Below are 14,557 nucleotides of genomic sequence, written 5' to 3' on the forward strand. Positions count from 1 at the left end.
GCTGCATTGTTCAATGACAAATATAAAAGGAAAATATAGACTAGCAATTAAAGATATGAACTTATTGAATTTCTTTATTACCTTTATTTGATATGTACTGTTTTGCATGGACACTATTTTTTTTTTTTTTTTTTTTTTGCGGTACGCAGGCCTCTCACTGTTGTGGCCTCTCCCGTTGCGGAGCACAGGCTCTGGACACGCAGGCTCAGCGGCCATGGCGCACGGGCCCAGCCGCTCCGCGGCATGTGGGATCCTCCCGGACCGGGGCACGAACCCACGTCCCCTGCCTCAGCAGGCGGACTCTCAACCACTGTGCCACCAGGGAAGCCCATGGACGCTACTTTTATATTTCGCTATTTACCAGTGTACCGTAACACAATTATAGATGATAAATTAATTGATATTTTTAATCCAGCTTCTTACAAGAGAATTGTCTGCTATTTGTGGGCAGAGTGTGACTCCTGATACTTTTAAATGACCCAAAAAACACTTTATTTGGTGGCTTCAGATATACTTAGTCGATCTCTTGATTTCAGTACTGAACCAAACGTCCTAGAAATTCCGTGAACTGAATAGAAACCCCATGGCAAAACGTGCTTAGACATTTTCAAAAGCCAGAATTATTGTTTACTTAAGAAAAATCAGCCTTGAGAGTTTTAAATTATAATAATTAAGTCTGTGTATATGTCAACATTTTCATAGACATTACCTGAAGTTTTGTTTTTTGTACACAATAGTACCGGGAAACCCAAACATGAGTGGTTTCTCCAGAAAGATTCCGAAGGGGACACACCTTCACTTATCAACTGGCCTTCCAGGTATCTCCCGAGCTCTCGGCCTGCGTTTAGCGACTGCATCTCTGGTCCAGCTGCCTTATGTCCCGCACATCACCGAAACTAACTCTTCTTTGCCCTCTTTTTGGTGGCAGGGCTTTTAAAAGTCATGTGTTCCAAAGGGGCTGCTGGAAATTACCTTCCAATCATTTGCTTTTCTCTTTCTCCTGCCCTAATCCCTGCTAATGTCAATAGTATTTCCCTCAGCTTCTCTTTTGGAAAATCTTTTGGCTACACCTCTGGCTTTTTCTCCTTTCTCACAGTCACGTGCTGCCAGAAAGGGGCAGTAGTGACGATGTAACCAGCATCTCTGGGCTGCTCCCCTGAGCCAGGCTAACCGGCTAGTGTCCTATCTCGTCAGCAGCTGCCCCTGCCCCGCCCTGCCCATCCAGCCTCCTCCTCTCCGCGTTGCCTGCCCCTCAACCATCTGTTCATTTGCACAGCTACATTTAGGGCATGTGGTTTTCAAAGCAGACAAAACCCTCTCTCGTTTCATTGTTAAGGCTGGGGGCAGGGAGAGGCAGAAGGAGTTAGAATGAATAAGTCATTGGGAGGACAAAACACCCGTGTATTGAGTTTCTGACAGTCACTTTGTTCTTGGCCAAGGACAACGTTCAGATTGTCTCTGATGAGAAGGACACACATTCCGCAGGAGAACTTGAACCACGTTTCAGCCGCCTTTTGATTAACAAAGATTATAAATATGAAAACATCCCGCACTGGCTGGCCTCTGGGAAGAGTAACAACCCAGAATGCTTTCTTTCCCCTCTGAATTGTTCATAGTAACTGCCTTTTAGGTGTCTTTGATTTTTTTTTTAATGAAATATAGATAGATACCTTGCATCTTACGCTGAAAAACATGTAGGCATTTATATCAGATTTAGCAGGGTGCCTTTGTCATTTAAGGAGATAGTCCCTTCCAAAAAAAAATATCAGAAGCAGTTATCTTTGCTGAGTAATCTTGAGTAAATAAAGGTCTTACATTCCGCAAGAAATCGCTTTTCCCACTTCAAAAGCATTTCTTTATTTTTTAAAGATTATCCCCAGGAAGGAATCCATTCCTAAGCGGTCGGAATGGTTTCTTCTTCCTCACTATGTGGTATTTTAAAAGAGTAAAAACAAGAACTAGTTTGCACTATTGGACATTTACTCTTTGCTAAGCACTAAACCGCGTGCTTTGCAGACATCACATTATTTCCATTTAAAAGGTAAAGCAGCTGGGGCAGGTAGGTTACCTGAGACCATACAGCTGGAACTGGCTGAGTCAGGCTTTGAAAAGAGGTCTCCTGGGACCCACAGCCAGCGCTCTTGGCTACAGTCATAAGAAAATGTTGGTAGCTTGAAATGGATTTCAGTTTTGCTCTCAGATATTTAAATAGCTCTAGAAACAACCAAAGCGCTCCCTTTTTAGATTAGTTTTCAACTGAGGGCCTAATGGCAATTCCAGAGGGGAGAAAATGTTCAGTGCCTTAATTCTTTCAACAAATATCTTTTTTTTTCTACCGTTCTTCTTAGCGCTCGAATTGCTAGATGTCGTGGTGTCTTAACTGGTCACACGTTTTCTGAATGATTGAATGTAGTCTGCATGGCATGAAAAAGTTTGTGACTGTTGAGTGCTTGAAAAGAGGTAATCGTCTGATGTATCTTGAGCTCAATAAAAAATAATAATAATCACGAATGCTCTGACATTTACAGGAGACAATGAAATTTTTTTTCAGTGGGAATCTACAATTTTTATTAATCACATTTATACACAAAAATAGAAGGGGCTCACAGAAATATCACTTTCAATACATATCTCATAAATGCCTACAGTTTGTGCTTTAACTTACAAGAGGGAATAGGTGCTAGGGCAAAGGGATTTAGCTAAGGTACCACAAAAAGCTTAGAACAAACGAGTGGAGAGCTAACTACTGAAAGTAGGAATTAGTCTTAATATCCACACCGGAGGTCTGCACACAACTGATCTTCAATAAATGCAAAACTACCACAAATAAAATTTTCTTAGACCTCAGACCAACAAGCACCAAGCTTTTCTGAATGTAAATATAATTTTGAGCGGTAAACAAGGTCGAACAGGAGACAATGAAATTACATATGGTCTGTAGGCTTGTAAATGCCTGGAAGCTGCCCCTGCCCCTTGCACTGGGCCTGTCCATGTGGAACATGTACCAATCCATAGCCCAGCCTCAGCGTGCCCTGGTGCATACCCGTGGTGCCTATTAATGAATCGTTCTGTGGCTTCTGTGTAGTCATCTAGTCGGAAGGCATCCATTCTCTCCCAGGATAGCATCTGACCCCTCCTAGCTTTACAGAAGGAAGGGTGAGTCTGGCATTTGGAAACTCAACTCAGACTCCTTCCTCTGGCAAACAGTAGTGGGTTTCTGACACTGACTCCACCCGCCCCCGCCCCCAAGATGCTCTTCCATCCTCTGGGCATCCCTGATCTGCACACACATGCCCTCTTCCCCTTAAGCAGTTACTGCACTTAAATCCTTTTTCTTTCTTAAAGAGTTAAAGTTAGAGAAAAACTGGTGAGAGAGGAGAGTGCTCGCAGCAGCCCTGAACTTGCCCCTGAGTCCTTAACTCAGAGGAGACACCAGCCAGTGCCAGGCCATTACCTGGCCTTTCGGTCAGAGAACTCAGCCTTCGATAGGGGCTCGGGCAAGGCAGCCAGCTCTGCACGACAGCCCATCCACGGCTACGTCCAGCCGGCAGATCCCAGTCACACCATCACGCTGGCGACCTCGGACACCCCAGAAAGCGCATCCGAGTACAGCTGGGTGGAGCCGGCCACCCAGACCGTCACAAAGCCTCCCCCCTCGAAGGTTCTAGAAGGTGAGAGAAGAGATACCCCGGTTCTCCATATTTGTGACTCAAAAGCAGAGGACGATGTGCTCTTCTCTGAAGCTCTGGAGAAAAGCAGGAAAACGCTTTTCGCTTTGGAGGATCGTGGGCCTGGGAGAAGCCGGGAAGACCCCTCTGGAACCGAGGACTCGGGTAAGCCTGCTGCTAGCGCAGTCACCTCGGAACCTCAGAAGGAACCTGAAAGCCTGGCCCGCCCACCTCCAGCTCAGCAGCCCACGGAGAGGATGGGTCGAAGCGAAATGGTTGTGTATGTTCAGAGCGAGTCTGTGTCCCAAGGTCACGGGAAGGAGGCAGAGCCCACGAGGAAGCGCAGGGTCCTCACCCGCTCGCTGTCTGACTACACGGGCCCGCCTCAGCTGCAGGCTGCGAAGGCCACGGCCCCGGCTTCCAAGCGCGACCCGGAGCCGCAGACGTCCAAGGCTGAGTCGGAAGTGGGCCTGCTGGACACCAAGGTCTCCGTCACCCAGCTCTGCAATGTGTTCCTGCAGTCAGCCAGGGCCAACAAGAGACCCGAGCTGTAGGTGATGTCCACGCGTCCCCCCGATGTGTCACTTGCACGTCCTTGGCAGAGTTAATTCACTTCTCGACTTGTGTGGTGTCCTGCCTTGCGTCTTACTAGCTTAGCTCACAAGTGTGTGCAGGGCAGACCATCCAGGACATGGCTCCACGACTACCAGTCTGCTTTCGCCTACTAACGGGGAGCTCTAGAGTGTCGGGTCTCGCAATGTTCCACCTCCCGACGTGCATGGTAGAGGCATGCAGTGGGATTTGGCGGTGTTCGTGCCTTGACTCACCGAGATGCATAAACCTGTGCTTTCTTCCCTCTCTCTGTCTCCCCGTCTCCTTTCTGTCTACCTTCTCCCCACGACTATAAAAGCCATTCACGGGTCGAGGGGTCAAGCGAAGGTGCTGGCTTGCCTACCAGCGTGGAACGGGAGAGAGGGTCCCGGAAACCAAGACGCTATTTTTCTCCTGGTGAAAGTAGAAAGACTTCTGAGAGATTTAGAACTCAACCCATAACCTCAGCAGAACGAAAGGAATCAGATAGGTAGGCATGTGTCTGTCAAGTTCCCTGGTCTAGGAACTTAGAAGAAATCCTATGGGAATTTCTATCCCAGGGATGGTCCCGATACTGTTTCAGTGGGATGTGATGACTCCATAATTCTCCCATCTAAGCTATACGGGATATTTATTTGGCTCGTGTAAATGTATCTTTAAAGAATGTTGACCATGACGACACTATCACCACGTAGTTTTCAGTTGCGTTCAAATGGTAAGAAGTGAGAAACGTTATTCATTTAAGGGTATAAAATTTTTATGCCCTTGTTAAGTTAGAATCCAGATGGACCGTCCACCAGATGTTACAGTGAAAATAAGGGATTTTATATTCAGTTTATAAACGTCTACCTGCGTGTTGTCTGTGAGTTTTTAATCTTATCGTATGCGAATGCAGAGAAATGAAAGGGTTCGTCCAAAGGGTGATGATCAGTCGTCTTTAATGAGTCGTACCTGGTCCTGGTTTGTCTGCACAAGGTGAAACACCTAGCCGGTCTGTGTGCACACGTAGCCCACGGTGTCCATAGCTGTCCACGTGTGTCCATAGCTGTCCACGCGTGTCCACAGCTGTCCACGCGTGTCCACAGCTAGAATTGCTACCGGGGGATATTCTTTAAGAGACTTTAATTGCAGTTTTATTTTCACTTTTAATTTGATCCTTGGATCTTCCACTCCCACCAGCTAATTGTTAGTTATTATTTTTTTGCTAATGTCTTTCCCAGGTCAACTTCAAATTCAGAAATGCCAGCTGCCGAGGGCAAGTATCTGTCTTTTTCTTCTTTATCATCTCACCCAGATTAGATTTAGATAATAAGATTTTTGCTTCTGGAAAGAATGAGATGATGGAACATACTGCGTTCTTTCTGGCAGGTTTTCTTCCTGTGAATACAATAAAGCCTAGTTGAGATTTTCACACGAACTTTCCCTTAGTTCCAGGAGAGAGAGCTGAGACGTGAACCATGTTAAAACAACTGATTTGAATCGAAGAAGCAGATTTTTCTTGTTGCTTTCTTGTTACTATTTAACAATAAAGAAGAGAAGTTCCTTCCATAAAATCTCTTCTTAATTCCATAATATCTATACTTAAGTCAAATATTATAGTAGAAAATTATGGCCCAGACAGGAGCTCCGTTTGGTTAATTGCGATGGGAACTAGTACCTTTTCAGAAGCAGAAGGATAGCCTCCCCCGCCAAGGGGAAAATATTGCCTGTTGTCATTTTTAGTATATCTAAGAATTCTCACATTCAGAGGATTTCCAGGTCAGCCCTGGGAAACTTTTCACAGGCTTTCCCTACGTTTTCTAATGACATCCAGTTTTCACCTGTGACCTTTTACAGATGAAGAGAAGGTCGATGAGCGAGCCAGGCTGAGCGTTGCTGCGAAGAGGCTGCTCTTCAGGGTAAGATGTGCTGAAGGGCTGTCGGAGAAGCCGTCACCTCTGTGGGCGGCCCCGCGGCCAGCCTGCTGCCTGCGCCGGCCCTGGGCCCACCTGCGCTTCTCTCCTCCGGTGTGGCTGGTGTGTGCACTGCTGATGCCGATGCTGCCTCTCGGGGTGCCCCTCCTCTAGGTCCTGCAGGGAGACAGAGCCGCGGCGTTCTGCAGCCCCGACTCCCTTTCCCCCAACTTATCAGGATTCACACTGTTTCCAATCTTAGGAAATGGAAAAGTCATTTGACGAGAAGAACGTCCCGAAGCGCCGCTCCAGGAATGCAGCCGTAGAGCAGGGGCTGCGGCGTCTGCAGGACCGATCCCACACGCAGCCTGTCACCACCGAGGAGGTGGTCATGGCAGCCACGTAAGTGCCCCCGGGGTCTCTGGGCCTTGGCTGTAAGGTCTTCTTTTTAAAGAAAGATTTAAAGACTTTTAAAATGAGGAGGTCGGAAGACGGTTCAGTTAGAAGCCACGGAGAAGTAGATGTTCAGGGATTTTCCTTGCTCCGGTGTCTCTGAACTTTGTAAAGGGATGTGTTACCTATTGTATCTCCTAGAAGAACATGAAGAGGAATTTTGTTTAATTTTTTTTTTTTTTGCCTGTGCATTTTTTTTATCTCTTTGCAATGGAAAATTTAAATCAGAAGGGTAGATGGGGTAATATCATGAGCCTTCATGTCCTCGTCACTCAGTCCCTACAGCCAACAACCCCCGGCCCCCCTTGCTCTACCTGTATTCTCACCCACATGCCACTTCCTGCTGCAGTATTTTCTGGCAAACCCCAGGCATCATTTCAGCCGTAAATATTTCAGTCTGTATCTCAAAAAGATAAGGGTTCTCTTGATTTTTTTTTTAAATAATCACGAATTTTTAAAGATTAATTGGAAGTTTGATAACTTTCCAAACCGTGGGAGGTAGGTTTTGAGCATTGTCCCAATGTGTTCAGAATGAATCTCCCAAAGTAATTCATCCAGGGATTACTGCTTCCATTAAAGTGAAAACTTTTACCAGTTTTTTTAAAAATTGTTTTCCCCCCAGACACACACATATACACACCCTTCCTGAAAAAATGAAGTTCATCTCATCGAGGGCATCAACAGCCCAACTGTGAACCTGCTGTTAACTTAGCTGCCCTAACTTCCTTCACTTCTCTGTGGATTTGTGGACAAGTACATCTTGTATTCATTGGGAACTCTTAGCAAATCAGTTTTTTGTTTTTGTTTTTAATATTTGAGCGGCTATTGTAAAATAAGAAGCAACTACCCCTGGGAGCAAAACAGTAAATATAAGCAAAAATTATCCCCTTGTCAGACTTGCTGAATGTACTTTGATGTGCTTATAGGTTATACGAGGACCCTGACTCTTTAAAAATAGCTTAGGACAACATTGTAAAACACGGACACAACCTACTGCTTTGCTGGTGGTTGGTTAATACTAGCTTTCTTGAAAGTTTTGTTTTTTTTTTTTAAACCGGGAACTTATTCTAAATATTCTAAATCCTTTCCAAGCTCTGAAAACCTATTCTTACTCCACTGACTTTGGTCACCTCTGTCTCTTATTTCCTAAGTTTGTAATTGCTTTTCAAGTTCTTTTGTGATTTTTCCCTAAGAAATGAGCAAAGGATTTTGTTCCAATATTTTTTGATTTAATGTTTCTGAATTGAAAACTACACCTTCCTTAATGCTTCTTTTCTTCTCTCTCCTTATGAATGTTCCATCTTTGGCAATTGCTTTTAAAGCGAACCTACCCCTGCTTCGTGCTCTGTGGCCACCCACCCTGTAATGACAAGACATCCTAGTCCCACTGTAGCTAAGAGCCCCGGGCAGCCTGCCAGGTACTGGACAGAAGTAGCTGCATGTCGCACTGAGAGCAGAGGTGCATCTTCAGGTCTTCAATGCCTGTCATTTGTTTGACAAACAAGGAGTTGTCCCAGGGAACGTGGGGCATTTTGGTTTGTCACCCTGGGGACTTCACGTCGGCCTGTATATGACAGCATTTCATCCACGGGCTTTCATTATGTCTTGGAACTCGGATCCCACTAACCCACTTATCCGTTTGTTTTGTTTGTTTTTCATAACCCTGGTCATCCCTAAAAAGTTTCATTCTTCATCTAAAACACTAGCACTTACTAAAGATTAACAGAAAAATAGGACGTTAACCTGAATGTTGAAAGTCTGATAATACCTAGGTTTTTTTTAAACACTTCTAGACATAAATACATGTTTAAAAACAATCCTACCTGTTTCTAATGGATAGAGAGACAATGCCGTTATATTTGGGGATTGGGACAGTAACAGTTTATAGTGTCTGAACTTAGATGTTTTACTGTTTTACTGTTATGTTTTCAATGGTGGTGTTTTAAAATGATGTCCTTAAGGCATGTAAATATCCCCTCCGTTTTACTATTATGGGCCAAATGCAAAGGCTAAAGCTAAAATTAAAAGAAGGAAAATGACAGTGCAGAAGTAGAGCTGGCCTCGTCCAGAAGGGGGGCTCTCTTTGGGGAAGCGGGTTGCCATCATTCCTAGTTCTTTGCTGGACCTCAGGAAAGATGCCAAGACTCAGGTCCCCTTACTCCCATCCTCACTGTGCCCTGGAAAACTGACACTGCTCTCGCCTGGGACAACTTGTGAGGCGCTGGTTAATCAGAGTCGAGGCAGAATATATTTTTCACTGGATTTAGAATTAGATTTTCCAGTGGCAGAAGGGACATTGTCTTAGACCTTCAAAGATGAACTGACCCGGTAACTAGAAGCCTTCTCCTCTACCTGGAAGTGGGAGGGATTTATCAGCCCCGACATTTCCTTCACTTTGCAAGTTACCTGGAATTTCAGATTTAACAACCTTTCAGGAAACAGGTAGAAACCCATGAGAGAAAATACTAGACTAAAAAGAGGGAGAGAATCTTTACAATTAAGCTATTTGTGTTTAGCAAGTGAAACTCAAAACCCTGCATTGTAGATAGCGCTGTTGATAGAATGACTGCGTTGTTTCCTAATTATTTAAGATGTAAAGACCACCTGCAGAACCACACCTTTAGATAATGTCTAAATATGCCATAGGTAATGTCTGCGGACTCCCTTTAGCCGTATTTATTGTTGATACTAACAGTACAGCTCAGCTCTCCCAAGATAAGGTATACCAAGGCGACTTTAATTCCTTAAATAGGCAATTCAATTTTTAGAAACAATTGAGAGCTGAAAATCTGCTCTGTGTGATATTGACCATGCGAGGGTCCCCAGCCTACGCTGTCGTCTTGTTAATAGCTAACCAGCTGCCGGGAAAAATAAGCCCTTTTTCCAATTGAAGTGACACTTTGAAGAAAGTTAACAGGCAAACCTAGCAGTGGGCTTCTGTTTGTCTCCCTGTGTGTGGTTGACTTTTCCCCCCTTTCAGACTGCAGGCATCTGCTCACCAGAAGGCGTTAGCCAGAGACCAGACGAATGAGGGCAAAGATTCTGCCGAGCAAGGAGAACCTGACCTCTCCACCCTGAGCTTAGCGGAGAAGTTGGCCTTGTTTAACAAACTGTCCCAGCCGGTCTCAAAAGCGATTTCAACGCGGAACAGATTAGACGTGAGACACAGGAGGATGAATGCTCGCTATCAAACCCAGCCGGTCACGCTTGGAGAGGTGGAACAGGTGGGTGGCCTGTGATCCAGCTCCAGTTCGCACGTATGTCCTTAAAATATGGGAACACGGTGTCCCTCTGAGGTTAGCGGTATAGTTAGGGAGTCTACCTGTAAACTGTGTCACCTGTCGTTACTTGGTAATAGCTTCGTTCTTAAGGAGGATATAACCATGCCAAGGATGTATCTCTTCTCTTGTTCGCATCATGGCTGAAATCATCTGGAGTTGGGTCCCTTTCGGGGAGAAAAATAGGGCGCATGACCTGCTTTTCACCCAGATGATTTGGTTAACGAGACGCATCTGTACATCTACGTCTAGGATTGGTTTCTCACCCAGAGAAGCAGGAATACTGCCCCAAGTGTAGTGTCTCCATCCGTGACAATCCATACAGCAGTATTTACATAGGCGGTGTTTTTATTTTTTAATATTTATATATTTATTTGGCTGCACCAGGTCTGAGTTGCGGCATGCAGGTCTAGTTGCAGATCTAGTTCCCTGACCAGGGATCAACCCCCACCCCCACCCGGGCCCCCTGCATTGGGAGTGCGGAGTTCCTAACCACTGGACCGCCAGGGAGTTCCCTAGGTGGTGTTTTTAAATCAGCCTTTTCCTTTTGAACTGTGTCCTTCCAGGTGCAAAGTGGCAAGCTCAGCCCTTTCTGCCCCACTGTTAACACATCTGTGTCCACCCCGGCATCTACCGTCACCCCCATGTACGCAGGGAATCTTCGGACAAAGCCACCGCTGGATGACAGCTCCGGTGCCGCTGAGCAGAAGTTTCCTTCTTCGCTAGAAAGTTCAGACTCTCCAGTTAGAAGCATCCTGAAATCCCAGGGCTGGCAGTCTTCGGTAGAGGCTGGTGGGAGCAAAGGAATGTCGAGAGAATTTGAAGAGACAGAAAGCAAGGGAATCTTGACAGGTGGAGATGGTGGTGTTACAAAGTACGGGTCCTTCGAGGAAGCAGAGCCATCCTACCCCATGCTTAGCAGAGTCCGGGAAGGAAATGGCCATAAGGAACCCATCTATGCTGTTCCGAGAAAGGGAAGCCTGGAGCTCGCCCATCCTCCCGCGGCTCAGTTCGGTGATGAACCGAAGGAATTTTCCACTGCACAAAGCACCGCACAGGGGAGCCCGGACTGGAAGGACAGGCAGCTCTTTGAAGAGAAGGTGGACGTGGAGAATGTCACGAAGAGGAAGTTTTCGCTGAAAGGTAGCTTACCGCTTACTGCTCCTTTCCTTCCTGCTTGGCGGGTCGCATGTGTTTGGGATTGTTTTTAACTGAATTATGAAGGCAGTTGACAACTAAGTGTTAAGTGTTGATTGAAAGTCTAGTGCGAATCGTACCCTCCTCTTGGACCCGACTTGTTTGGCGGGCTCATCAACGTTTCTGCCATAAAAATACCTGAAGCGCTTCCCCACATCTTGATAAGGGCTTTTGATGACTTTCGTCACGTTAACTGACACGACAGCCTTGTGAACCCCTAGCTCTTTTGGCCCCTTTTAGAAATTGGTGACCCCAGAGGTCCCGGGCTGGGTGAGCATATAGGGGATAGGGCTGGAACCCAGTCTCTGGGTTTCAGGTTCTCTTCCTAGATCCTTCTCGTGCAGACTGGCAAGCCGTGCTGCGTGGGACTGTAATTCTCTTTCTGCATTTCCATAAAATGATAGCGTGTCAGTTATAATAGTGGCTTTGCTTTGGGAGTATGACCCATGTGAAATGTCAAAGTATTGTCTTGGAGGCGTAGAAACATTCTGCAGCGTGCAGTCCAAACCAACTTCCTGTGTGCCGCACGCAGGAAAAGACCAGTTGTCACAAAAGAAGTCGCTGGGTGGAGTCATCCACTGGGAAGTTTGGTTTTCTCAGGGACTAGAGCATGCCCCAGATTTGCATAAATCCAAGTGGATTGGGTAGCCTGCCATGTGCCCACGGATTGAACTCCAAGTGCGGGTCATCCGGGGTCGGGGTCGGGGTGAAGGGCTCGAAGAATGCTTGCGCAGGGGAGTAAGTGCTGACAGGGCTCCGTTGCTTCCCAGCGGCAGAGTTCATGGATCCCACTGCTGAGCAGACGGGCACAGCTGCTGGGAGACCGGTCGCTCAGACTGCAACCCCCGTGTCCTGGAAGCAGCAAGATCCCTCTGAACAGCCGCAGGAGAAGCGCTGTCGGAGTCCGTGTGCAATGTTTGCTGCTGAAGAGATCAAAGCACCAGCGGCGGAGGGCATCCTCGACTCTCCCAGCAAAACCATGTCCATTAAAGAAAGGTAACGAGATTTAATGATTGAGAAGGAACTCTACTGGTGGGAGGGCGTCGTACAACTTACTTTTAGAAAAAGATCTGAGGAATGGGCAAAGAGAGAAACTCATGAATCCAGCTACCAGAGGGACTGTGCGCTCAGGGCATCTGAGAGGAAACCGCGTTTATCCCCATGCCTGGTTTCCTGACGCTGGGAGATGCTGCTTCAAGACTCAGACGAGGAGACAAACAGAAACAGGCTTTTGCCTGCTTCTTTTGTTGGTGCTTCTGTTTTCTTTTTTCATACTCGGTTCTCTGACCAGCCGGTGACGGGAGCAGAGATCTGGGCTCTTTCCCTTTCAGATACACAGGGCTTGAAATTGAACGTGTCCACTGCTTGTGACTGTTTGTCAGTGTAAATTATATGTGGAGGGAATGGATACAAATTAACATTTAGGACAGAAATCCTCGGGATTAGAATCTGAGTTTTGTTTATTTCACAGAAGGTAAAATGGATGAGTCTTCTGCACTGCATTTAGACATTTCCTATCAGGTAATAGCTATGAAAGACTACATTTGAGGATTAAGTAACACTGAACGCTCCTTTCATTCAAAGAAGTCACGGAGGGTTCAGAGGAGATAAAGGGGACAGATACAAAGAATCGGAGTGAAATATTTGGGGTTGTATTTTCTGTGTCAGCCTTTAGCGGAGGATGTGAGCGACAGGAGGACTGGGTCCGGAATGTTCTCGTGAATTTCCCAATTTGATTGGCAGAAGTATGGTTCTGGCCACGCTGATCCCTCCTTAGCACCTCCACTGCTCAGGAGTTTTCTTGCTCTGAGCGGCACTGACCAGACTGAGGAGGCGTGGGTGTTGGGGCCAAAGGGGTGGAGCTAAATACAGGGAGTGACACTTGGATCAGGGGAGCAGTTTGGCCCATTCTGGAATGAAGTCCTCTCCACAGAAACTGGCTCAAAGAGGGTTTGATCCCAGATACCTCACTTTTTTTTTTAAATTGAAGTATAGTTGATTTACAATGTTGTGTTAGTTTTAGGTGTACAGCAAAGTGATTCAGTTACATGTTCATTTTTTTCAGATTCTTTTCCATTATAGGTTATTATAAGATGTAGAATATAGTTCCCTGTGCTATACAGTAGGGTTTGTTTATCTCATATATAGTGGTGTGTATATGTTAATCCCATACTTCTAATTTATCCCTCCCCCCCACTTTTCCCCTTTGATAACCATAAGTTTGTTTTCTATGAGTCTGTTTTGTAAATAAGCTCATTTGTATTATTTTTTAGGTTCCACGTATAAGTGACATCATATAATATGTGTCTTTCTCTGTCTGACCTACTTCACTTAGTATGATAATGTCTAGCCGCAACCATGTTGCTGCAAATGGCGTTATTTCATTCTTGTTCGTGGCTGAGTAATATTCCACTGTGTATATGTGCCACATCTTCTTCATCCATTCCTCTGTCGATGGACACTTAGGTTGTTTCCATGTCTTGGCTACTGTGAATACTGCTGCTGTGAACATAGGGGTGCATGGATCTTTTCGAATTATAGTTTTCTCTGGATATATGCCCAGGAGTGGGATTGCAGGATCATATGGTAGTTCTATTTTTAGTTTTTTGAGGAGCCTCCATGCTGTCCTCCCTAGTGGCTGCAGCAGTTTACGTTCCCACCAACAGCGTAGGAGGGTTTCCTTTTCTTCTCCACACCCTCCAGAGACCCAACTATTGATAACTGGTTAGGTGAGAAGGACGAGGTACCATTTAAGGGAAATAATGGTAAGTATCCACTTATACACAAGTTCTGATGCTTTACCCATCAGAAAACATCCTTGGGGTAAAATTCCAGTAGAAAATAATAATATACCCCTTCTCTCAAAGGCTTTTAAAGAGATTCCCCCATCTTGGGGTATATTCTGTCTGTTAGACAAAAAACTTCATCAGATGTCCTATCTGCTATGCAGTCATTCTTGGCTCACTTGCCTGTTTCTAGTGAATTTTAGTTTCTCTCTTTCTGAAAACAGTTTTAATCCTGCTGTAAAATTGTAATTTTTAAAGAACGCGAGATGCGGTAAAGGTGCATCTCCCTAACCCGGGCTTTGTAGATGTCTGAGGAGATGAAGGGTGGCTGTAAGGTTGCTGTGAGCTGCCTGGAGGGGTGTTCAAAGCCGACTGCGTACACACGGACCTCCTGGCTGGTGGGAGGTAGCGCTTCTCACAGATCCAACAGGCTGCTGGTCCCATCCTGTCCAGAAGCATGATCGTGAGAATGCTTCTTAAATTTTCAGCTATTCAGTTTAATTGTCAAACTGTACATTTAACAAAGGAGGAGGGACACTTTATTTAGCATTTATGTTTGTAATAAATTACGCCAAAACAAAATATATTGCCAGAGATCTTACCCCCCCCCCCCTTATGTTGATGGTTCTTTTATTTGTACTTTGCTAAAGCTATATAACTTTACGGTCCATATGCGATAGCTTTTCCCCAAG

The 14,557-nt window shown here is 45.6% G+C and overlaps 1 protein-coding gene across 16 annotated transcripts in view; it reads left to right on the top strand.

Annotated features, from left to right (window-relative positions):
- Positions 1-14,557, top strand: part of SVIL (supervillin) — a 244,879-nt gene that overhangs the window by 174,526 nt on the left and 55,796 nt on the right. For 12 of the 16 annotated variants that reach the window (XM_029236869.1, XM_029236871.1, XM_029236875.1 and 9 more), the window contains 8 exons: positions 738-818; positions 4,579-4,749; positions 5,480-5,514; positions 6,096-6,157; positions 6,414-6,553; positions 9,585-9,828; positions 10,449-11,025; positions 11,850-12,075. In XM_029236869.1, the coding sequence (XP_029092702.1) occupies positions 738-818; positions 4,579-4,749; positions 5,480-5,514; positions 6,096-6,157; positions 6,414-6,553; positions 9,585-9,828; positions 10,449-11,025; positions 11,850-12,075 (1,536 nt within the window). Of the gene's footprint in view, positions 1-737; positions 819-3,345; positions 4,219-4,578; positions 4,750-5,479; positions 5,515-6,095; positions 6,158-6,413; positions 6,554-9,584; positions 9,829-10,448; positions 11,026-11,849; positions 12,076-14,557 lie in introns of all 16 variants that reach the window. The other 4 variants (XM_029236884.1, XM_029236881.1, XM_029236882.1 and 1 more) reach the window with 4 other exon arrangements.

Source organism: Monodon monoceros, unplaced genomic scaffold, assembly GCF_005190385.1.
Source record: "Monodon monoceros isolate NGI ecotype Baffin Bay Population unplaced genomic scaffold, NGI_Narwhal_1 Super_Scaffold_21, whole genome shotgun sequence".
NCBI lineage: Eukaryota > Metazoa > Chordata > Mammalia > Artiodactyla > Monodontidae > Monodon > Monodon monoceros.